This window comes from Agelaius phoeniceus, chromosome 5, assembly GCF_051311805.1.
Source record: "Agelaius phoeniceus isolate bAgePho1 chromosome 5, bAgePho1.hap1, whole genome shotgun sequence".
Taxonomy (NCBI): Eukaryota; Metazoa; Chordata; class Aves; order Passeriformes; family Icteridae; genus Agelaius; species Agelaius phoeniceus.
Window position 1 is genome coordinate 66,508,458 of NC_135269.1, and position 25,965 is coordinate 66,534,422.

The window sequence follows — 25,965 nt, forward strand, 5'->3', positions numbered from 1 at the left end:
TAGAGAAACCTCTCTCTCTCACTGATTCTGCAGTGTCCTTTAGGGGGGGTTAAAATCTCTGAAGATCTCCCTGTTCCCTCTGTCCTCCATGACCTCTACAGCATTATTGTATCCTGTGCATGTTTGGAGTTCCAGGACATTGCTTCTCCTTGAGTCATCTAACTGCTCTCCAAAAGCCCATGTGTCACATGGCAGGAAACACTGCAAGTAAATGCTTGCCTGTACAAAGAGTGCCAGGGAAATACCCTGGAAGTGCCTGAGGATAATTTCTGTGAGCAATGTGGATGTGAGCTTGAGGAGGAAGGAGGCAAGGTGATGGGAGTTCAGTGGTTTGAGCACAGATTGTTATTTTGGTACTTCTGGATGCTGGGGTTGCTCTGTGCCTCTGTGCATCTCACTGTGAGTGGCACTTGTGACTGAGAGCAGGGTACCTGCCACAGGCAGGGGATTCACTGCTGCTTCCAGCTCACCCAGGAAGCTCAGCCTCAGGTGGAGGGGTGTCCCTGTTCACTGATGGCTGATAAAACCCATCAGCAAACACAGTGGGATGGAAATGCCTTGGCAGCCCAAAGCCCCTCTGTGAGGGCTCCAGCCACAGGGGTAGCACAACAGGAGTGGCTGCTTGCATGGCCAGGGCCCCAGCTCTCTTGCTGTGCCAGACTTTGTAGAAATGCTAAAAGCAGAATTATGAGCGTGCATCTCCAGGGTACCATAAATATCATTTTTAATTAACTGGCAATTCTACAGAGGAGACTTTGTGCAGTTCTGTAAGACATGGGAACAAAGTTCAGCCTGTCCCTGTGACAGAGCTCCAAATTTCCCCTGCACTTTCCCAACCCAACGCCAGCAAACAGATGTGCTCTGTGCCTCCTATTTATGCGCTCCCAAGAAATTAGCACCCCGTTAAGCTACACAATGCAGTGCATTTATTTTTATTTCACTGTGCTGCAGCCTTTCAGTGGGGACTCCACATTATTTCTTACTGGAATCAAACCCAGACTAGCATCAAGGGCTTCTTAAATCAACAGCCTATGAGGGTTTGAATTTTGTGCAGCAGAACTAGTGCCTATAGCTTTAGATAACGTAAGATAAAGCAGCTGCCAAGATGCTAAGTGCAGTGTTTGACTCCAGTCCAAAAGGGAAGGGACAGAGAGGAAGTTTTAATTTCCAAATACCTGAAGCTGGGACTGTGATTTGTTTGCAGACCCAGTTTAAGGCAATAAACAGCTATATTTATATCCCCTGAATGTGCCTATTATTTCAAGATCTCACCCACCAAGTGAAAGCGACATGACAAAGCAGCACTGTAGGGAGCCAAAAAATGTATAAAAAGCAATTGATCCATTATAGATGCAGTCTCAGGCAAGCTCAGTCTATTTTTAATCATTTTAATAATGCAGCTGATTTGCTACATCAAGGAGGGAAGCTGAAGTGGGATCCCTCACGGCGAGCTAAACAATGGGCTCATGTGGCTCAGTGGCATCTGGACATCTCTGGGAGTGTGCATGGCTCAGCCATCTCCCAGGGAAATGGTGTCACTGCAGCAGCCCTGCCCAGCAGGTCACCCTGAGACATGGCAGACCCCAGAGACCAATGGATGGTGCTTTAGGAAAGCCAGGGAAGAAGTCAGTGCGCCATTGAACTGTGGGAAGTGGGATTAGAAAAGGGGAGGGTTTATCAACAGCATTTAAAAGGTGCATTTCTATTGCTGAGATTTGGGCAGATGGATGTGATGCAGGTTGCTGCCATGCCAGGCCAGGCAGATTTGGGCATGCACAGCCACGTTGTTATAGAGCGTGACACGGCACAAAGCACCAAGACTCCATCAGAAAGGTGCATAAGAGCAATTTATTATAGCAACATGTTGCTTTTATAGTTTGCAAGGTATTTACATTTACTTAACAGACACATTCACTGCCCATTGGTCATAAGAAAGAAACAAAGTTCTCAATAGGTGAACAAGGAGCCACATCATTCTGTGAGCCAGCTAGAATCCGTATCTTTTAACTTTCTCTCCTTCATCACATCGCCATGGTGACAACCTTGGTGTCTTCCTCAAGAGAGATACGGGGCTTTCCTTGTCTTTAGGAAGCCTTCACTGGCTCACAAGAACAGCACAGAATGTCTTTTCTACACAGCCAGACTAGGAGACTGATTCCTTCATGTTCTCCACATTCTCCATGACCACAGCTCCCTCTCTCCACTTGAAAGAGACAAAACCCCTCTAAGCAACACCCACTCAGCTTATTTGTGCCAAAATGGCTCCTTCATCCTTGGGTGGCTTTTTTGGCCTTGGGGGAAGTCTGGAAAAAAGAAAACTTGAGGTTTCCCTTCCCTTGCCCAGGGTGGCCTTTAAATGAAAGCGCATGTGAGAAGGACAGTAGACAAATGCCTTTAGCCAAAGGGTGGCTCTTAGGACACTCAGTTAAACCATGAAAATATGGCAATTCCTTAGCTAGAGAGCAGTGGGAGGCCATCAAGGAGAGAGGGACCACCCATGAGAAGCAATGCAATGGGGACAGTGAAAAAAGTCAGCCAGCAGCAGCTATGCCCAGGAAGAAGATGAGATGTTGGTCAAATATAGTGACAATAAAATAGAAATTATAGCCACATTTTTTTTCACTTGAAAGCTGAGTGCTCTGCAGCACCTGGGACTCCTCAGAGGCAGGATGATCTGGGACTTTATTTTGCTGACTTCTAAGCTCACTTCATAAAGCAAACAGGAATGTCCCAGTTAGAGGCTGTAAAAGGGCTGGGACAAGCCTTGGTGCTAAACCTGCCAGGACTCTGGTCATTGCTTTTCTTCCCTGAAATACCTCAGAGCTGCTGGCATCTCCCATCCGGAGACTTCCTTCTAAAAACGTTTGTGTTGTTGTCGTGTGGAAGCAGCACTTTTCCCTCCCTTATGGAGCCGTGTCAGTCCCACTGTGGGCAGGAGGTCAGGAATGGGACTCCCACGCTCATTCTTCATCTGGGAGCACGGGCCAGCCCCAGCCTGGCAAACCCCTCGCATGGAAGAGTGGCTCCTCAGTCCCATTGCCAGTGAGACCTCAGCTGGCCCATGGAGCAGCCCCAGATGTGTTGTAGCCTTGCCTGGCAGTGCATTGTGTACCTGCAGGCTTGTTCCACACAGTTAGGATGGGGAGATGCTCTTGAAGGAAAGGAATGTTTTACCCTTTCCAAATCACTACCATCATTCTGTAAGTCTCTTTCTCCTTATTTTTTCCCCATGGGCCAAAGAGTCCATTTTGCTTATTCAGTCATTTCTATATAGAAGCCATTTTTCTTACATTTAATCATCTTCATTGCCCTTCCTTGAATCCTGCCCCCCATCTTTATGTCTTTTCTGGAGATAAAAGGATCAAAAGACAGTATTCAAGATGTAAGTGAACCCTGGTTTGATTCAGTGGCATATTAATATTCTCTTTTATTTGCCCCTTGGTAAATGTTAATATTTTATTTGCTTATTCAACCACTACTGAGCAATGAACTGATGTTTCATAGAATTATTATAATCCAAATATCTTACTCCTGAGTGAGTCCAGAGCCCATAATCTTATATGTGAAGTTCAGAACATTTTTCCTGCTGTGAACATTACTTCACATTTGGTCACATTAAATTTAATTAGCTGTTTTATTGCTCATTTACTTAGTCTCATCATATCTTTCGGCAGGCCCTTGTTCTCACTAGCCTGAATCCCACAGTGTCACCTGGAAACTGCTCCCTCACTGCTCTCCCTCTTTCACAGACTGCCTGTTAGTAGGTAGAGCAGTGTGTGTCCTGACTCAGATCCCTGGAGAAAACTCAAAATCATCTCCCTGCTCGTTGCCTTGACTGCATGAACTCAAGGTTTGCAAGGTTCCTTCTCTGGAGATATATCACAGCTGGATGCCTTCATCAGATGAGGCTGTTGCATTTTATCCTGGACCAGAGATTTGAGGTGGAGCCATAGGCTGATGTCCACCCTTTGCTGCAGCACTAGTTTAATTAATTCACTGAAAAATTATCACCAAGGACTTCAGGTGACATTGAAAGCTACTGCAGGATGGGCTGACTTACAGCACCATGAACCAAGGTGAGGGCATATGGCTGTGCCCTGGGCCAGCTGGAGCCTGATAGGCTTCACACTCAGCTCCAGGTTCAGTGAATTACCACAGTCCAACCTGGAGGTGTCAGGTTGATCAGTTCCTGTGTCCAGGTTTTTGTGTGGAAAGGGAAATTGGAGATGGAAGGAAGGTTTTGGAAGCTGGTGGTTCTCTGTCATCCAAGTTTACCAAGAGTACGGGATGTCCCTCTTCACCTTCCCCAAAGAGAACAACTCTTTGTTGAGAGGAGAAAGCAAAGAAAAACCTGGGGAGGAGATCAAAAAGATTCTTCAAATCCTCACTTGGATTATCTCAAGTACAAAAGTTCCTAAAAGTTCTCTGCCAGTTGTGTAGAAGAACAGCCTGACTTGCCACAGCTGAATTGGAGCCCATCCCGCACCTGTGGGATGACAAAAGCACTGTCCCAAAGGCACTTTTACCCATATTTGTCACACAGATTCACAACTGAAGCCTTGGTCCCCTGGCTGGAGCAGAGGAGGAGAGCCAGGATGCTCTTCCAAGTGGGCTCCATGACCCAGGAATGTTTTTTGCCTCACGGACAAATAGCCTTCCCATCCTCTCTGGACTCCTCAGCTCCCAGCTTTGTAAGCTGGGCTGGCCCAAACATAACATTCTGGGACTAATTAAACTCAGATCAGCTCATTAACCCTTTCTTGTCAACTTTTGGCCTTACATAGTAAACTTTTTGTTCTGTATTTACACCCCTGTCTTTGTAAGCCTGTGCTTGCAGGGCAGCTCTTTCCTACCACCACCAACCACCTTCACCCCTGGAACTCTCCTAAAAAAAAAACAATTCTGGGACCCAGCGTGTCCCCAGATAACACTTCAGCTTTTGAAAAACAGCATATTTTGCTGAAATCTCATTTTGGCAAAAATGCTACAGTAGTCTCCCCTTTTGAGCTCTTTTCTGGTATCTTATTCCCAAATGGTCGAAGAAAACTGGGAAGGAAGTGAGGAGAAAATGTGGGTGTAGAAGAACATCCTGTTCTGCACAAATACCCTGGTGTGTTGTCAGATGGATGCTCTGCTTTAAATAGAAGAGGTCTCATGCTTGCAAAGGCCAAAGTAATACATTCTCAGAAATTAGAAAAGATGGAAATAATGATTTAATAAAGAATCATGTTTGGACCTACTGTGTTAAGAATTAACCGGGTTAGAGCTTCTCATTTTCACATGCAATCTCATTTCTGTGTGCACCTGTAATGCACAGGCATAGAGATTTTGGGAAAAATCCCTGGGGAACTCAGAGAAATTCTTTCTTGTTTATTTGAGTGGCTATCTCCATAAAAAGAGGTCACTTGGGGTAAGCAACGTTGAAGCAAGAGCTTGAAGAGATCCAATGGGATAGATTCAGAGCTTTTGTTTGAAGAAATACTTCTGCTTTGATCTGATTTTGTGACTCTGATTTCTGCTATCTGCTATTTCAAGGGGTTGAGTGAAACAGCTTTCTACACTTTAGCTTGAGAAAAAGTAGAAATCTACACTTTGGTGCCCTTTTCTTTCACCATCAGTATAATTCTACGACAGCCACACTAACTGCTTCATTCATCACTGGAACATCATGATTCTTTTTTCTCTTCTGCACATTTTCTATAATTTACATTTTTTTTCCCATTGTGCTTTTCTTTGAATCTGAAATTTTATTGCAATTTGAACAAAAAAAGGAAAGAGATAAACCCTTGAGTACAAAATGCCCTGCACTCTGGGAGTCAGGAAAATTCCACAGGACTTTCAGCAAAGCAACTTTTCCCAGCAACATCATTTTTACCCAAACTGAGACCATCTCTACAGACAGTTAATATTGATCAGCAGGAGAACTTCTCAGCTGAATATTGCAACTGCAAGAGCCTAAGACCTGCTGTATCAGTATATATTGTTGTAATAAGGGAATCCCAGGCCATGCAGAGCTGAGCCTGGGTGAGAACCCAGGAATTCATCCATCCTCCTTGCCATTGCCAGTGGAGCACGTGGTGTTTTCAGTGCCAGGTGTTTCTTGAGTGGGCACCAGAAAAGGCATTATGTGTTCCCCTAAGCCATTTTCTTGTGCCTGATACTATTTTCTCCATCAGTTTTGAAATAATCTTGAAATACATCTTTGTGAAGACAAAAATGAGCCTGTGTTGGAGTCAAAGAGTCTGTCACATGGACGCTGCATTCTGACCATGAAGATGTCTCCTGTTGTTTATCTCTGTAACCAACACAATGCAGCTACAGGGACACTCAAGGGGCACAAGTGACATGCTTGCCCTGTTCTACTGCACAGAGGGAGCCTACAGAAAAGAATCTTTAATTTAGTGTTTCAGTATTTAACACTTAGCCTTTGTGCAATAAATGGGGTGAAGAGGACAGAAGGGATCACATGTTTGATTCCAGTGAATTTCTTGTTGTGGTCAGACTGGTTGGACAGCAGTTGGGTCAATTAGAGGTGGACAAATGCATGATTCAGTCTGGCTGGAGCACTGCTGGCTCCTCTGACACAGCCCAAACACTGATCTCTGGGGCCAGGGACCTGCAGAAGGCCAGTCAGGTGTCCCTGCACCCAGCCTGGCTGTGTAGAAACCATAGACTCCTGGAATCTGAATTTCCACGCATGCTGGAGAGGATGAAGACCTTACCAGCCATCAGATCTTCTACAAATACTTCCTAGAGAGCAGAACACGTGAAATCCTGTCTGTGATGGGCCCTGCACACCAGCTCACTCATTGCCTTACTGCATCCTGATTCCCTGGATTTCCACCACCTCCCCTCCAATGTGTTCCTCTTTGTCTTGATCCACACTCATTAAAACACCCCTGCACTCACTCTGGTGAAGACAGACACTTTGTCAAAGCTTTAATGAAAGGGCAGCATGTGAATGATTAACAGGCTTTTTTGCAGCAGACAAGCTTCCCATGCTGGGTTTATTTCTGGAGCAGTCAACCCATTATCTGATGTAGGGCCATGTGTGAATGAGAGTTGGTCCAGCTGGAAAATGAATGACCATGTCCTTCTCTGCTGCTGAAACCATCCATCACAACATGTCCCAAATGGTCCATCATGTTGTTGTCTGGTAAAACTCGGCCATCAGAGGCAGCTCCTGTTCAGATGCTAATGGGTACATGTCTGAAAATGAGATTTCAGCTATAACTCTGAGAATATTTAGTTGGAATTTATGAGTAGGGGTCTTTCTAAGTTCCATCAACTCTATCCATCTCACACCTTTATAAACAATGCTGGTCTTCAGTTTCTGAGGCCTTCAGAGCAGCCTCGTGGATATTTTTTGTCCAGTGTCTGGAATATATCACATACAAGATTTCACTCTCAGATTTCAAACTAAGTGGGTACATTTCAAATAAATAAAAAATAACTTGGCTGGGCAATGTGAACATCATGAAAGTTACATTGATGAACCTGGCACTGTCTAGGATGCAAGAAGACTTTGACACCGGTCCTGGCCATATCAAGACTTTCAGTATTTCTCCTTTTTGTGCCTCAGTTTCCTTTCTAGTTGGTTCTAGTTAACATTATGGAAAAATCCTTGAAGGGAACCTCCACTGGGTTTTGCTTTGGTTGGGTCATGTCCATCAATACCTTCCCACTCCATGTGGAGCTGTGAGAGCTACAAAGTGCTGAGCAAGCAGAAACCTTTTCTCCATTAAGTGGGAGCAGATGTGTGGAGGAACAGCAAGCACTTGGGCTCATGCTTTAAACTTTCCATAAACACAGCAAATGGAAGGGTCTAGTCCTGAGAAGTGCTCAGGGATTGAGGATGCTGCAGAGCTGAAAGGGTTGAGTGGAGGGAGCATGTGCCAGAAGCAGTGTTTGCAGTGTCAAACCCTGCAGTGTTTTTTGGGGTTATTCCCCTCCATACATAACCTCAGCAGTCACCACTGCACGCCAGCGCCTTGGGGAGTGGGTAAGGGGATCTATTAATACTCTTAGGAAAGAATGAGTGCCAAACAACTTTTGTTTCCTTGTTTTTTACACGTCTGTGCTCTCCTCTGTCACTGCTGGAGCGCAGAGCCTGGTATGCTGTGACAAAGAGCTATTGATGGAGTGCTTGTGTGAATTGGCCCAGCACTGGTCACAGCCAACTTCTGTGGGACCCGCTGCCCCTCCTGTACAATGTGCTCCAGTGTGCTGGGCCATTTGTGAAAGGTCAGAAATGAACAGAGAAATGGACTGGAGTCAAAAACAAGCAGTCCTATAAATATCAGTCATAGTCAAAGGCAGTTTATTCCATTCCTCCCCTCTCTCTCCTTCTGTGTGTGTCTCTCCCTCCCTCTGTTGTGGTTTCCCAGATATAACTCCATGCTTCTGGCTGGGGAGCTCTGAAAGGAAGGCAGCACACACGCTGCAGCTTCTGCTCCCATCCTGCACACATGGAATGATCCTCAGCCCTGCAGCAGGGCCGGCAGCCGGCACTGAGTCCAGGCGTCATCTGGACTCTGATGTTAACTTTTGATTTCTTGGATTTTCCTTATCTGTGAGAAACTCATTTGTGACAGTCTGAGAACTAGAGTTGGCCACAGACGCTTTGGATTGCGACTTCTGACAGCTTTGCTCTGTTTGCCTTCACAATGACTTTAGCAGCTAAATTAGAGGATATTGAAGTGACGCTGGAGCACCTACTAATGGATGTGTTTGTAAGTAAGCCACAATTTCCCTTTTAAATTGAGTTGCCAATAATCCAGAAGACAGTATACAAGTTTTATGGCATATCCAAAGTGTTACATTGACTTAATTTCTTTGCATTTCCTGATAAACTGTGTGTAATCCAACTCTACAATATGTTTTGGTTTAGGCATCTCCTGTAAGCAATAACATGCAAAACTGGAACAGTGTGGGATCCAAGACAGGACAGATTTGCACTGGTTTTGTGTATTATCTACAAATGTGATGTGAAAAGGAGGAGAGATTTGGTCAGTTTGAGGAATATCTCTGTAAAACTATTGCATTGACAGAGATTTAAATTAACATCAAGTGTCCTTGACTTTAGGATTTTGACAGCTATTAGATTACAATTTTGACTCTTGGGTTATTTTGTAAGAGATGTAGGAACAAGCAAAACAGTTGTGTTTTCAAGAGAATCCAGTTTATGACTCCTGGATGTATCAAATACTTTAAACCCGTGTAAATCTGGGATTGCTTCCTTGGAATCATCAAAGCTCAGTGAAGCAATGTTTGATCTGCTTCTACACATCTGAGATAAGAATCTGTCTTTATCATCTCATGTTAGAGTTTCTTAAAAATATCAAAGCATTTCTTGCCTTTTCCAACACAGCTTGATGGATTTCACCTAAAGGTCAGAGATGGTCATGTTTTGGAAGGTTTTGTGGTGGGAGGGGATGGAAAGTAATAGTGAGGGATTGCCAGTTCATTTGTCTTTGTGAAAAAAGTCATGCCAAGGTGATCTGTACTCTCTGAATTCAGGCTATAAGAAATAAGATGGTGAGTGACCTTCTGAATTTTCAGAAGAGTTTTTGGCATCTCTTAAATGGAATATTTCGAATTTCAGGGTCTAGTGATGAGGAATCTTAGGCATCAAGCACAAAAGTGAAAAACAGGAGATCTTGCCAGATTTCTAGCCTGTGGTCCAGTTATTGTGATGTCCATCTGTGCTGTGAAATGGATTCAAGTTTCTCTGTGCTGGCATCTTCCCTCAGTACTTTGGAAAGTGCCTTTACCCCTTTCCCAGGCTGCTGAGATTGGGGTAGATGAACATTATTGGAGGCTGTCCTGTGAAAGCCTCTACATAGGGCACAAGATACTGAAATACTCTTTGGGCTGTAATATCTGAATCAGCCCAATGATTATTTGCTGCTCTGTGTTCAAGTCCTTTTCCCAGCTCTCAGCACTGTGAATCCCAGAGAAAATCCCTGAGGATTTCAGTCCCCATGACAAGCAAAGATGTAACATCCTCCTCTCACCACCACAGCACACTGTGAAAGTTATTCTGTGTGGGAAGGGGACAATGCTTTCTTTGGAGTATTTGCAAATGTTGTAGGATAAACTTGGCACCACAATTCCTCTTGGTCTATTTATAGCTCAGTGTTGCTTCACTGACTTGGGTGTTTGGCACCTGGGGGACTGAGATTCTCCTGGCACAGGTGTCATTGAACAGTGGGTGCTTAAAGCCCTTTATCACAGGGTAGCTCCAAGCAGAATCTCAGAGATTGACAACATCTAGAAAGCCAGGGTTGACTGAAGCTGACCAATCCTCCATGTGTCTGATTGTGTTTGAAGGGCATGAAAAGCCTCCTGTCTTGCTGGGAACCACACAGCCCAGTAAGACAGGGAAGTAGGGAATCATATCTTGGCTCTTCATGTCCCATTGTCTGTTTATATGTCCATGCCTTGATTCCATCCAGATGCCTCTCCTCATGAGTTTGTGGGTTTGGTGCTTGGTGACTTTTGCAATCAGGGTGAGAGTTGGCCAAATAAAATGTGGGCCAAATTCTCCAGAGGTGAAGGTGACCTCAGTTTGTGAAACCAATGGAGCTCTTCTCAGGTTGTGTTTTGAACCGCTCTCTCAAATTTGTAGTTCTAGAAACCCAGTGAACCACCCCCAGCTGGGACAGTGCAGTCACAGCTGAAATTGTGATGCAGGGACGTGTCAGTGCAGTGCCATGCTGTGCCACCCCTGGGCACAGCTGGCTCTGGAGGAGCTGGGGTGTGTGAGCAGCATTGTGCAGGGCACACTGCAGCAGTGCCACAGCTCTGCACAGCCTGGGGCAGCATGTCCAGGCTTCACATCTCACCTCAGGGCTGGGAATCCAATCTAGCCTCTAAGCAAATCAAGGAAAAAGGTTTTCCCTTATGAGCAACTATGTTTGCAGCTAGCTGGGCTCTTCTAAAACTTACCTAGGAATTAAGTCAGGAAGAATTTTGGATAATCTAGATCAAATGCCATGTGCAGAATCACCACTATCAGGCACAGCTTTTCAGGCTTTACTCATACATCACCTTGCCTTGCTGCTGTGTTTGATCTTCAACCACCTATTCATTTAGCAATGCTAAAAATAACCTCTGGATATACTGGATACAGAAAAGTAAATATGAAAGAAGGGCAAAACATCAGGCTCTGGCTGTTACAGAGCATTCTAGCAGCCAGATTTGTGCAAGGTCATGGATCCACTACCAAGTGTTTTGCTGCAGCAAGATGGGTATTTTGGTGAGGAGCATGGGCCAGACTGGTCAGGCTGGATGGGCTGTGGGCAGACTGGGAGGTAACAGGACCCTCCTGGGAATGATCTTGAAGTCTCCTCCAAGCCATGCATCTTCATCTGTGTCAGGTTTATTGCTGAAAGAGCGAAGCCATCTGTCACCGTAATGCTCCTCTTCCAATTCTTCAGTGCCCTCCACTGCTCCAAACCAGGTGATTACTTACAAAATTGGGAAATTGTGGTCTGTGGAGCCTTGAGTTATCTTTTTTTCCTTCCAAAGAAACTTAGTTTTAATGCTTCTTGGACCTTGGGGGCAGTAACCCATTCCTGGATCAGTGGATCCTGACAAAGCTGACTTTAATAGCTTGTACCAAGCTATCAAGCCCATTTTGTCACAGTGTAAAAGGTTACAGCAGACAACAAATGAGAAGCAACCACCAGTTTCTAACAAAAACTGAGACATAGCTCAGCTCAGACTAATACACCTTGATGTAATTTGGCTTCTGCAGTAATGCAGACTGAAGAAAAACTATAGGATCAGGCCAGCTTTTCTCTGGAGAAACTTTTTAGCTAAATTCTCCTGCAGGAACTCACCTGGAGTGGATTTAGCTGTTTTGCAGGGGTGATGGCAAGCCTCGCCAGCAGATGTGTTAAACACTTCCTCCTGAAAGCTTGTATTACATGAGAACACTTTTTAAAACATTTTTCTTTCTTTCTTTTTGTGGAGACCAGAGATTTGCATCTACATGGCACGAGCTGCCACTTCCTTGCAGGACAGGCTGTTCTGGCCACGTTGTCATCCTGCTATCAGAGAAGCAGCTGGTGCTGCTCTGACACTTCCTTCCCCTGTTTCCAAAGGGCACTGGAGAGCTTTGCTGGGCTGGATGAGATGAGATAAAAGGGAAGCCTCTGACATGACATTTCATAATTAGCTGTCATCACCAGCGGGCTGCTGCTCCATCAGCTGGGGTTGGCTGCCTGGAGAGAGCTGGACAGACAGACAGACAGACAGACAGACAGGGACCAAAGCAGGGGGGCAGTGCAGGGACAAGCTCAGCAGGTCCCTCGGGTGTGCTGCAGGGAAAAGGGAGTCTGGAAATGAAATGCAGGCTCTGAATCCTGGTTTCATAGCTTGCAAAAGGCATCCCTGAGCTAAACCCTCCTCGCATCTGGATACACTGAGCATCCTTGCGCAGTCTGAGACCTTTGAGGGAACCCTCAGTGTCAGAACTCAGTGCATCCCTCTGGGTGTCCAGAGTTGCCAGGACCCCTGCCAGGGGGCTCAGAGACCCTGGCACACAGCCCAGAACACCTGTGGGTTTGATTATGACCCGTGGAGCAAATTACCAGCTTTGTATGAGGACCTAAAAGCCACAGAAGTTTAAGTAGTGTAATAATAAAATTATTTACACAGGGTGTAAATGTAGATTTTAGGATTTTTGGAATGGGGGTTTTGGAGACGAGATGGAGGGACTTGGGCGTGTCCAGCCTTTCTTCTTCTTCTTCTCTACCTCCATCTTCTGCTGTGATGCTGGCACATTGGGATTGGTTAAGAATAGAAGTTCACTGTCTAACATAGGTGATAGGTATTGGAAAGTAATTGTAAACATGTTATATGTAGTTTGTAGTATAAAAAGACAACACTGCCTCAGGGGTGGTCAGAGTGCTGCTGGCTGCCCTGCTGAGCAGACCTCGGCTGGGCAGAAAGAAAATTTTATGGATAAGATTTAATAAACAACTTCAGGACCAAAAACTGAAGAGCTCTGACTCGTTCTTCAGACACGCGGGCCAAAACAGGGACCTTTCCCACATCTTGGGGCTGCAATTGACAACTGAACTCCCAGACCTCAGGATTAACCTTGCTGCCTGCCAGGCCTTGCCTTAGGACAGGTAGAGCAAACCTCCAGGGTATACCATGCCCAGCATGCAGGGGATGTCTGGAAGGGGTTGAAAGTGAGAAGGGTTCTGGAGCCTGCCCCACCAAGGGATGCTTTTCCTTGCATTATGGATGTGGCTTTAGACCTGCTGAAAACAGACTTTCAAGCAAACAGGATAAGGGATAATAATCCTGTTAGGAAAGTGAGCCTGAGGTGGTCAAACATCAAAAGGAGACTTTGGCATAAAAAGGAGACTTTGGATAGACATGGTGGAGCTGCAGTGGATATCCCAGGAGAGAAAAAAGCCCTTCAGATGAAGTCTTTAAACCATGAACCCTGTGTGCTGGCCCACTCCAGGTATCACCTGGAATACAACAAGCAATTTACCTCCAGTGGTTCCTGGGGCCTTAGAGCCCACCCAAACACATCCTGTCATATCCACAGTACACTCTATAGCTCCTTCTACATTCCTGCAAACATCTATTTTCACAGCTGGCTCCTCAGGCTTCTTCTCAGCACACTCCACAGAAAAATATATACTTGTGGTATATATATATGTGTCTATATATATATATGTACCTATAAAAATATTTAAAATATATTTTTAAATATCTGTATCTACATAGATAGCCTACATGTGTATATATCTGAGAGTATCTTAAGAAATTAAATTTGTGAGGGCTTTCTGGCATGGGGAAGGGCTGTGATTACTTTGCCCTGGGTGGATGCAGCAATCCAGATTTTCTGTGCTCCAGCCTCCTCCATCACCCAGAGAAACAGCTGCTCTTCTTCCTCTCCATGTTGTCAGGTTCTGGCAGAGTTAACACCAAGGTACCAAGAGTATGAAACTCAGTCAGAAGAAATGACCTGGGATGAACTGGAATTAAGGTGGGAGTCAAATTCCTGTATCCAGGCAGATCTGCAGCTGGATATTTGAAAGAGAGGGACTCAAATGCTAAGACTGAAGGGTCTGAAATGACATTCAGGTCTCTTGGCCAGTGGCACCACAGGAGACAGAGCTCCCTGGTGGACTTTGGCAATGGGGCTGGCACTATGAGGTGCACAAGGCCATCATGTTCCAGTAAAGATTTGGAGAGGTGGCTACCAATACTCACAGATTCCAGCTCTTAAAACTAAGCAGTGAAGGGAGGGGCATTTAGTTGACCTGGGTCTTTATTAATAATAGTGAAACAACAATAAAATCAGCACTGATAATTTTTAATGTTACAGAGAGAGAAGCTGAGACAGAGGGACATGGAGCCATTTAAGCAGCCTCCTCCTCCATCTTCCCACTTAGAAAAGAGGAGAAATTCAACTTCCAGAAGCTCAGTTTGGTGATTTGTTCCCTCCGGAGTATAAGACTCCACATTACTGCAGAATAATCCAACTATCAATGTCTCACAGATCTCTGATGCCAAACATGAAGTGTGACTTTGAATCCAGTCCTAGCATGCTCTGGCAAAGACAGCTGTGAAAATTGTCCATTCTTTGGGCAATTATACCATTAACCTTCCCATTTTCTCTTGCCATCAACACTAGTAAACAGTGGCCATCCTCATGGCTGGGCTGAGGACACTCTGGAGGCAGGAGGGGTGCAGGAAGATGGTTGTGATGAATTCAACCACCATTTGCACCATGAGCCCTGCAAGCAGCAGTTCCCCTCCCTGCAGTAATCAAACAAACATTCTTGCAGCTGCTATCGACTCCTGGTGTCTGTCTCACATTTTTCTTAATAACCATTGTAATTATAAGACACTATCAACATGTAAAGTGATCCATTAACCTCTGCAGCAGCAATAAATAGTGTGGCTTTGCCAGGCTGCCAGGGCTTGCTAATCGAAGAGCAAGAAGCAACTTTGTACCCAGAGCAGTCACAAATCAAGCATAATGCACAAGTCTGGGTGCTAACTCACCCCCTGCAATATAATGGGTATTTCCATGTGTTTATTTATCTGAGAAATTGGTTCTTTGAAGCAACTCCTAATGACTTTCTGTCTGGCAACAGCAGCATCTCCCAGTTTTTCCTCAGTATCCAGTTTGCAGGAGATTTAAAGCTTCACCCTCCACCATAGGAGTCAGCATGAGTTATGGCAGTGCAGAGAAGAGAAGCAGAATCAGGCCTCTTGACCTGCAGTAAAAGCTGAGGTTGCTTAGCAGGATTGTGCCATTAAAGAGATCTAATTAGGCAGCTTGCCTCAGGTTTTGTTTAGATACTTCTGAAACTGAGAAATGAAAAATAATCACATCAGGTATTCCCAGTGAATGATGTAGTCCAGCTCCATGTCTTGAGCAGCAGATAACATCAGGTCCCTAGAGACAGCTCTAAAAGAAGGTAAATCCACAATCCCCACAGTTAAATTTCAACAAACAGTTCCTTTCATGACCCACAACTAACACCTTCAGATTTAGCACCCACAGTAGATGTCCTTTCATGAGTTTGTTGGGTCATTTTTTGAGCCCAGCCCAGGGATCCAGCTGCCATGGACAGTCCTGGAGCAGAAGAAAAGCCAATGTGCTGTGCTGCCACCCTGCACACGGTGCCATCAGCAGCAGAGAGCTCCCACCTCACTCCCAGCAGAGTCAGGTTGTGCTGCTGACCCTCAGAGAGCCTTTGTGGAACAGAAGAGCTCTGTGGAGCAGCCTAGGCTTGGCCAGCCATGCTGAACAACACACAGACACGAGACAGTGAGAACGAAGAGCTGGGAGGGTGAATGCCAAAAGGGATGTTAGCAAACACAAGGTAATTAAATACAGCTACCAAGAGACAGAGGAGAACCTCTGAGAGCTGGCAAGGCAGACAAAGAGTGGCCAGTTGTCATGTTGTTTCCTAATTGGTGGGGAGACATGGACACTTTCTGGTTCCATTCAACCCCCAGTGAAATAAGCAGCTAAGGCAGGGCTGGTGTCTCAAACCTTGCAAGTGCCCATTTCCTTCCAGCTATGACAAAAGGAGTCTAAGTGACAACCTCACATAAAGGGACCAAAGTTAGGAGAGGTAAATGCCACTTTAGGTGTGTCCTACATCTGGGGTATGCTGTTGTATGAGCAGATAGGGATTACAGGGAGAGACTCCAGGATTCCAAGACTGAAGATCCAGAGAGTCAAAATTTTCACATTTTTTCATCTGCCCAGAAAATACACACAAAACACAACCAAGTTGGGTTTGTATTTTGCCAATGTTAGCAGCTCCTCTTTCAGCTTGATGCAGTTTTCTCCTCACTTGGAGAGAAGTCATCCTTATTCCATGCCTGCTAGACCTCAGCTACAAAACATAATTTGCCTGAGAAGCTGTTTACCAAGTCTGGCAAAGCTTAAAAAAAAAAACCCTTGTAACATCTCTCAGGGGTCTTCTACTTCCCTCCTTTCTTTAGGGACATGTTGGTCTCTCTGCCATTCATGTGGCTTTCTCTTGGGGCAACATAGCTCCCTCTCCTTCCCTTACACAGACACATATGCTTTCCCACAATATATTAAGATTAATCAAAGCAGTGCAACAAGGATGAAGTTTTAAAAGAGAGAAAATTGCACAGAACAAAGAAGCATTTATCTTCACAGTGTTTGACACAGTCCATATGTCACATATCCTGTTTAAGGCTTAAATCAAGCTCAAGGCTGAGTACCTTCCATGCCATGCTGAGCACGCCCCTATTTCTTCAGGAATTGAAGCAAATCAGCAGTGCTGAGCATTCCACAGGAACAGCCTGCTCACATTTTAAGATTTGATACTGAGATACACCAAGTATTCACACGTTCATTGCAGTGAGCAGGATTTGCAAAGGCTTTAGACCAGACCCCCAGCAGAAATATTGTGCAGTCATCCCCCAGCTAAGAGCTGGTGTGTGCATCACACCCGCCTCTGCTGCACAGCCTCCATGTGGGAATGTGCTATCCTTGCCAAATATCTCCTCCTTTGTTTATGTTAGCCCTGGAAGTCAGAGGTGGCCCCTTCAATCCCTCCGTGATGTTTACAGGGGCGTGTCTCCAGGGCAGTGGGGTCAGGCGAGTTCCCTCCCTAATTAATTACTGTCTCTGTGAGTTATGTGGGAAAAGAACTGACCTGCCAGCACTCTAAAACCCAAGGGAAATGTCCTTCCATCTAGCAGAGGCCCTGCTTGCTATCTGCTGCTGTTCTGGACAGGGTTTTCCAGGAGCCCACCTGCCTTGGGTGCTCCAAGACTGGGATCACCTTCCCCAGCCAGGACCAGAGAGGTCAGAGGATGCAGAGGAGAGCTGGAGGTGGGATGGGGGCAGCTCTGAGACAGCCTGCCTGGTGGCAGGAGGGGAAGAAGAAAGGTGTAGGTTGCTCTGTCCCCTTTCCTGAAGATATTTCCTGGGGTGTCTACACCTGTGTCATGATTTTCAGTAGGGGCTGAGCCAAGAACTTTCTGGCTTGGTGGACACAGCAGCTGATGGGTCTGAGTGCTTGGCTGGGTGTCACCTGGCTCAGCAGGTGACATCCTGGGCTTCACACTCTGTGCTGCCATGAACACCCAAGGCTGAGCTACACAGAGCAGCTCATGGGCAGCCATGCAGATATTTGTGCTGGAATGCCAGTGAATGAGGACATTTAGGAGCACCTGACATAACATTCTGTGTCAACCTATAACAACAGATATGAGTCCAGAAGGGCTTGGTTCTGGGTTTCTGATTATGCTTATGCTATTCAGACCCACTGATATATCTGGGTAAACAACCATGCTGCAGCACGAGGTAAATTTGTGACAGGAGCCCAAATTGCCTTTGCTGGTACAAGTGATGGACATGCTGCAGTCCAACACCACCACCCTGACCACTGCATGACCCAGAGCACCAAAACAGAGAGAAACAAAGCACAAATCTCTGCTGCAGTGTGGGGCTGACCTTCACATCCAGCCTGCACACAGCAAAGGCTCTCCCATGCACTGCTTGCCCAGGGGAGACAGGGACAGGATGGTGCAGGGGCCCCTGATGTGACACAGCCCTGCCACACACAGGGGAAGCCCCCAGGCTTTCTGTGGCTGGGGTTACCACCCAGAGCCTCTCTCTCTCTCTCTCACCCCTGCAAGCTGCTGGGTTATTGCCAGCTCTGATGGAAAGGACTCACGTGGGAATGGAGCTGCACCCAGTGTGTTTTCCCACATCCCTCCCCAGGCTAGAGTGATCATAGCATTTCTCTGTAAAACACCATGTAAGACTGGAAAATTGTTTAGTTTTTTTTTAAATCAAAGGCAAGCTCGATTTGCAATGACAACCTCTGCACATCTTTCACTCCCAACAAGGCAATTTCCTTTGCAGGCTGATTCTGAGTGCAATAAAATGTAAGCTAAGTCACTGTAGGGTTTGCAGCCCCAAAGCTCTGGGGAAGCTCTGTTCTCCTCATCTTTCCAACAGAATAGCTAGGGAGGATTGCTTACAGTGGGAAGAAAGAAATCCCACAAAGATTAATAGGAGCTGCTGAAGAGCTCAAATAGAAGTGGTTTCCCTATCAGGGCTCCAGGGAAGAATTTGGCTTTGCTACTGACAAACCATAGATATTGTCCAGGGTGGAAAAGACTGCCAGGAGCTGCAAATTATCCTTATTTCCCCCTCAATCTGTTGCCATACTTGTGTCTTCATGGAATACCAAACTTAAGTGGATTTTTCTGCACTGAGTGACTTTTCAATTTTACAATACAATGTCTTATTGATAGATCTGATGGATACCACTCACTGCATTTCAGGCTGTTCCTCTGCTGTCACTGGTTTCCATTCATTGATCTCTGCTGGGAGTACCCTGACTTGAAACTTGACTCCTGTGCTGCAAATATAAGACACACTTTGCAGCAGTAAATGGTTCCTCTCTCCTTTTCATTAAAGACCAAAAAAGAAATCTAGTCCAAATAGCAATCCATTGGATATACTTTCCTCTGATGCATTGTTACCACAACCCACTGCTCCTGGCAGCCTGCAATTAGTACTGAAAAGCATCCACTGCTTTAAAGAGCCTTGTCTTTCAGCAGTTAGTAAATACAGTGTGTCCCTTCTGAGGGTCTGTGGAAGCAAGGTCAGGATGCTCCCTTTGAATATTTGGGGATTTATTTCCTACTGCTCTGTTCAGTTGGAGATGGTCTCTGCAGACAGTGCAGTTAAATGAAGACTCAGTGATGAGCTTGGTCATCCAATCTGCATCTGCAGCCCCCTAAATGGGAAAGGGGGATCTCCAGAGGCAAATTCAGAATTTGATCGGCTGAAGTGCCCTTGGATGTGCTCGTGCTTGCCACAAACACCCAAACTCATCCTCTGGGAACAGCTAGAAAGACCCTCATGGGACCATGTTTTACATTATTACCTTTAGGCAACCTATCAAATGAATTCTAGCAGACTGCCCTGTGCAGTTGCCTACCAACATGCTTTGAAGAAGAAATATAAAGCAAACATCTCATCCTCCTGGATGGTTTCCACAGTCCTGATGGTTAGGTTTTGGCTTCCTTTCTCCAGGCTCACACCACCTGGGAAATGAGGAATGAAACAGGAGAAAGTGTCATGGTGGGTCCAGGTCTCCAGTTTTACATGGAGGGCACCCACAGAGTTGTGCCTGGGGTGCAGCACAGTGAGGGAGCAGGGAGTCAGTGGGGTATATGGGAATCTTACTGGAATTGGCTCCAGTAACATGAAAATGGATGGATTTCTTTTACTTTTCCCGTGTTCAAGATGTTTCCTGTAAAGAAGAGTATTTTTATTATCATTCAGCTGCCTTGAGCAGTACACAGATTTGCATTTCATTGGCAAGACCTAAAAAACCTAGGCAGGAACACTTGAGGTTTGTGGAAATGACTGAATGAATGTTCCCCTTTCCCCTGTGGAGAATATCAGTGTGTGGTGTTTCATGCTGGTACCACTGGACTGTCTGTGCCTTGTCCCACAGCCTGATGGCTTACAGACACATCTCCATGTGTCTAGTGGCTCTTTGTCCCCTCTAGTGGATAAATTTCTATCTACAGAGCTGCTATTTCCATGAGCTGGACCCTCAGGAAGGAGAACAGGCTTGCAGGAATCTGAGAGCTCCTGGGTGAGGGGGCTGGCGTGGGCAGGAGCCCCATCCAGGGCTGGGTGCGGTGAGCAGGGACAGCTTTGCTGCTCTGCTCTTGTCTGAAGCACTCACCCCCGAGCTCCTGACTCAGGCATGACTCAGGTTTTATTCAGGAAAAGCTCCCAGCAGGGCTAATTGCTGCCACCTTTGCCCTGTTTCCCCAGCAGTCAGTCCCAGGGGCTCTGCTGGCGCAGGCAAAGGCTCCCCCTGGGAAATGCCAACCACTTCATGCTTGACAAGAAGAGGTAGGCAGGCTGTGAGATAGCAGGGGGGGCACTAACAACCATTAAAAAACCTGCAAGACCCTAAGTGTACACCTATTCCACATAAAGAACCTATATAAGTCAGTCATGCTTAAGATATTTCCATCTTTTCCTGTCTTTTTCACTCTCTTTGGCAAGACACATATGGAACTCATTATGAACAAAGGCCAATTGTTTTAATATTTAGAGTTTCCCACATCAAGCTGCAGGTTTTTTTTTCTTTGACTGGTTTTAATGCATGTACATATGCTCAGCAGATAGAGTTTCTCTTTTTTTTTATTTGAAATGGTTGCTTTAATGTCATGTCCCTAACACCTTCATCCCAGCTTTTGGACTTGGATCAAAACAAAGTATTTTTAGTTTTGCATTAAAATGAGAACAATACATGGAGGAAGGGACTGGCTCTCCAACTCAGCAGATTTTTGCTCTCCCAGCTAGACTGCTTCAAGGAAAAGGACATGGGCCAACAACTTTTCCATTTTACTGGGCAAATTCAGAGTACCACTAGGGAATTGCTGGGTTGAGAAGCTCCCACTGTGCCCACATTAACTCTAAACTGCATGTGGACCAATATCTCTAACAGAGTATGGAAATGAACACAACACCCAAAACACTTTCCTATAAAAGCACAGATTTATACCTGGCTGCTTTAGGATAACTCGTGGTCTTATGGAAAGTCTGTGGGAAGGGGAAGTATTTTTCCCCTTTCCAAAGCATGTGTTTATGATTAAGAGTGTAAATAAAGTTTCAAACTTTTCTAGCCTCTAAAGTGGTTTTATAAGAGGAAAAAAAAAGGTAGACATTGAGAGTGACTTTCTGAAAGTAACACTTCACAATCACAGACTGCAACATAATCATTTTTGTAAGTGAGTACACATAGAAGCTGCAGGCATCACCCATCAGGCTCTCAGTGATGTGGATGTGAGTGGTTCTGCCTGTTCCCTGTCCCGATGCATGTGCTGCTCTGTGCCACACAGAGCCTGGATCTGTGAGCCCTGAGCTCAGCTGAGCAGCCCAGAGGAGCTGCCTGAGCCCTCTGCTCTGGCTCTGTGCTTCCCAGCACCCAGGAGGGAGGAATATCCGAACCAGGAATTAACACTAATCTCTGCACCAGATGGTGATACACCAGATATTCTTTTTAAGGTGGACATGTGATCTACTGTACAGCAAACCAGAGGGGTCTGCAGTCACATGGCAAAACGTGCAGTAACTCAGATAGAGCTTTGATTAGACAACTGACCTGGTTACCATCTGTAGCAACAAGAAGCGGGCTTGACGTTTTTGGAACATTCTCCCCAGAAGCTTAATTCTTCCACCTCTATGGCACAGCAATCCTGCTGAGCAAACCACACCAAGAAACAGAAGGAAGCTAAAGATATGCTGCTTGAAGCATGTTGTTAAGGTTACAAGGCTTGGGGTTTCCTTTTTTTAATTTTTTTTTTCCCGTTTCCCCCCTCCTTCTTTCAAACAAGCCACATCTTGACTCATATGGTCTGATGTGAAAACCCACTCAGCTATTTGATAGTTGGGAAATCTAGATGAGACTGTAAGTTATTTCAAGGGAAGCCTGTGTGTGCTGTGAGCTCTCTCTCTCACACACACAGATGAGTTAGCTCTGCACTATGGTAGTACAGGCAGCTGTGACTCCGGGTAGGACCCGAAGACTTTTATTCAAAATTCCATATGGATCACTGAGGAGACGCAGTGTGGAGAGGGTAAGCCATGATTTCTTTGTCCTGAATGCATGCCCAGAGGATGAGGAGGGTACCATTTGATGGCAGTTGTCTGCCCTGTTAGTAGTCAGAGCTAACAGGGATTATGTCATGGTGTGAAGAAATTACTGCTGGGGTGTGCCATGGCAGGAATTACTGAATTACTGCTGGTGGGACCCGTGAGCTGATGAATGGGAATTAATACTTGTCAGGGGCTGTGTGGTAACTTAGGGTGGAAATTGGTGCCAGAAGGAACTGTAAGATAACCTACAACAAGTGTGACTAGTTAAAGACTCTGTGGCAATACTTGGGGTAAAATTTCTGAAAAAAAAAAAGTAGTTTCAAATATTCAATACTCACTGAGAGAGCATGATGGCATATGGCAGCACTGACCTCTAGCAATGGGGAGTAAATAATAATGATAATAATTATAATAATGATGATGAGATAATAATAATAATAAATGTCAAATAATGAACACCAGAGGAAAGCTCAGGGTGTTGTGTGTGTGGAAGGGCTCTGTGTAAGTGAGCAGAGATGCAGATGCCCATCAGTGTCTGTCCCAGCTGAGATACTCAGTGAGCACTGGTGGCAGTGAGGGCTCTGCCGTGCACAGGGTCCCTCTAATTGGTGCCAGCTGAGGGGACACCTCAGGGGTGTCCCTGGACAGCCAAGGCAAGGCTGCTGCTTTCCTGCTGCAGCAGGAATAGCAGGGGACCCCAGGCAAGCTGCAACAGTGCCATTGATTAGCTGGAAGCACATCACCCAGCAGCAGTGCCCAGGGAAGCAGGGCGTGCTGGCACTTTGATGGGCTGGCAAAGGAGCAGCAGTGGCACAGGGGCTCAGACAGCACAGAGCCCCACTGAGCACACATGTGGCACACACCAGGTGCTCTCAGGCTGCCTTTGCCTGCTGAGCTGCCTCTGACAGAGCTGGCAGGGGCAGCACAGCCCCCAGGGGACGGGGACACCTCGCACACACGCTCACAGCCCAGCCTGTCACCGCTGATGTCCCCAGAACAGTGGTCAGCTCGAAGGAACAGGCACCCTCTGCTCATTCCTGCCCACAGGGGTTTTGGGTCGAGTGCCCCACGGGTGGGCAAGGGGGGCTGCACTCACTGGTGGCAAGTGCAGAAGCTCTACAAGCCCAGAGTGGCTCAGAGTTGGTCCTCTAATCCAGGACAGAGGAAAGCCTTTGCTTCAGGCTTCTGTTTTGCTGGAAAGCAGTCTGGCTGCAGCTGCAGCCACCTGTGAGTTTACTTCAAGTCTGTTGCACTCAAAAAAAAAAAATTAAATCTGCTTTGTACATTTCAAACCCTTTTTTTTTCTGCATTTTTTCTTTCAAAAAGAGTGTAATTTCATTTAGACAAATTCTTTCTTTTTTTTTAAGGAATATGAGAAAAATCTCAAAAATTAAAAGCTGTTCCAAAAATGTTTTTGGTTGAACGCAAAGCCTTTTTGTTGTTTGTTTTGCTTTCCCCTCCATTTGGCAGAAGAGAAAGCAGAATAACTTTGTGTCAACCTGAAAAATATTTCCTTTGCCTTTCCAGTCCGTCAAGCAAACCAAAGATAATCAATTATTCACACAGCTCTGGCCTGCTATTGTTTGATTGTGGGCTGTTGCTTTGGAGAGCATTCAGAAAGGTCCCTCCCGGTAAATTTGGGCTTTGTGGTTCAAGATGCTCATTCTGAGGGGCCCAGGGCAGGCAGCCCTGATGCCTTAACCTGCCTTGGGTCAGGTTTTATTGGGTTCCTGTTCCCTGCCTGGCACTGCTGCCACTGGGTCAGGGCTGGCATCTGGTGGTGTGCAGCTGCTCGTGCCAGTGTGGGCAGGCAGAGCACGGTGTCCCCTCCAAGGTGGCTTCCTGCAAGGTGGCAGATGATTTTCCATGCAGAGTGAGCTCTCAGCTGCTGCAGGGCCACCATCTCTGCTGCTGATGGCCACAGGGGGTCCCTCCCTGTCTGGAGTGGCTCATGGTTTCATGGAGACCGTGCCTGAGGCTGAGCAGAGACAAATCATAAAACTGTAGAATGTCTGGGTTGGAAGGGATCTCAAAGATCATCTCATTCTGACCCCCCCACTGGGGGTAGGATGCCCCCATCAAGTTTCTCAGGAAACCTGGCCCTGAACACTTCCAGGGATGGGCATCCACAACTTCTCTGAGCAGCCTGTGCCAGTGCCTCACCACCCTCACAGTAAAGGATTTTTTCCTAACATTTAATTTAAATCTCTTTTAATTTAAAACCATTCCTCCTTTTTCTATCACTATTTGAGAGACACATAGCAGTGCAGGAAATGTGAGGCCACTCTCCTCCATGCATGCACATATCCCCTTTGGAACATTTTATCCATACTGCCCTGCCTGGCAGCAGCTGCCTGAGCCTTTGCTTTGCTCTGTGCCTCACCCATGTGATGGAGAGGTGTAAAAACCAGCAGCACTCTCCCAGGGTGCTTCCAGGACATAGCCCCTTGCCAGGGAGCAAGGCAGAGCATGGAAATACCTTCAGAAGAAGGTGTTGGAGAATGTTAGTTTATATAGGAAGCAAGAACTGCATAAGGGTGGCCAGCACTGCAGGAGACTTTAGCACTGTGTACAGACTTAACAGCTCCACACACAGCCCAAGTGACACTGTCAGGGAGCTTGTGTTGTTTTATTTTCACTCACATCCACAGTTTATTTCTCTGCTTCCCACTTCTTGACCTAAGGTTGAGGTAGTTTAGACTTCTCAGGCAAATGCTGGAGCCGTGCTTTAAGGGTTGCCAGAGAATTTGATGGGATGATTTTTGCAATCACTTCTCTTTTTCCAGAGCCTCTGTCCTTGCTGCTTTTCTCTCTGCCTCATCACAGAACTGCCTCATCAGGCACTTGGCCCATGAGGTTGTGGTCAGCCTGGATGAAGGATGTTCATCATGTTTTCTTTCCCTGGAGCTCCCCCCCAACTTGAGCTGGCAGGGCAGATTCTCTGCACTTGGGCTCCTGAAGCCACCCAAAATCTGTTTCTAAGCTCAGAGCCTATAAAATTCCACAGCAGCAGTGAAAGAGCCTGAAATACAGTCCTGAGTGAGCAGGTTTCACATGCAAAGCCTGAGATGTGAGAGATCTGGGCAATGCATGGCAGAAGATAGGGTTTTACAAAGGCTTTTACAAGTGGAAAAGGGCATTGCTAAATCTTAGTAGGTATGACACAGAGACCACCAGACATGTCAGCTGAGGCAGAATGAAGCTTTGTGCCACAGGCCACACCAGCAGCTGCTGTCAGGACTGAGGTCTGAGTTGGGTCCATCTAATTCAATGCTGATGTCCATGAGATGTTGTCATCCTGACCAGCACTTGGGATTGCCTTTGGAACCACTGCAAAGGCAATCAGAGTACTGTGGGGGGCTGCAAAGGAGGACCCCTGAACACATTTTTGACTGATTTAATAACTGCTTCAACTGCAGCCAGCTCTACTTTAACCAGCACATACACCTTGGTTAGAAGACAATCCCCCCAACCAAAAGAAAAAACCACAAAAAAAAACCCACCAAAAAAAAACCCCAAACCAAACAAACAGGAAACATGAATCCCATCCCTAACAGAGCATTTCTCAACACAGAGCCCTCCCCACCAGATCTTCCTTCTCTGGGTCTTCCTCCCCCAGCACGTTAAACATGCAGTCCCTTCTCCCTTTGCATTATTGATGTGAGGCAGTTTGTGCCTCCCAGCTATGTTTATTATATCCATGTGCTGCAGATGTGTGTGAGAGGAAGATGAATGGAGTCCTGCTAATGTCTAACAAATGCCTAGCACCATCCAGAGATCCCTTTCTGCTG

At 46.1% G+C, this 25,965-nt stretch overlaps 1 protein-coding gene across 10 annotated transcripts in view; it reads left to right on the forward strand.

Moving 5' to 3' along the window:
• The window catches only part of FRMD4A (FERM domain containing 4A), a 369,788-nt gene that overhangs the window by 144,977 nt on the left and 198,846 nt on the right, over positions 1–25,965 (forward strand). Inside the window, exon 1 of one of the 10 annotated variants that reach the window (XM_077179213.1) lies at positions 8,556–8,732. The exons of 7 other annotated variants lie outside the window; for them this stretch is intronic. In XM_077179213.1, the coding sequence (XP_077035328.1) occupies positions 8,667–8,732 (66 nt within the window). In that variant the 5' untranslated portion in view covers positions 8,556–8,666. Of the gene's footprint in view, positions 1–8,555; positions 8,733–25,965 lie in introns of those variants that run through there. 2 more of the 10 variants (XM_077179212.1, XM_077179220.1) reach the window with 2 other exon arrangements.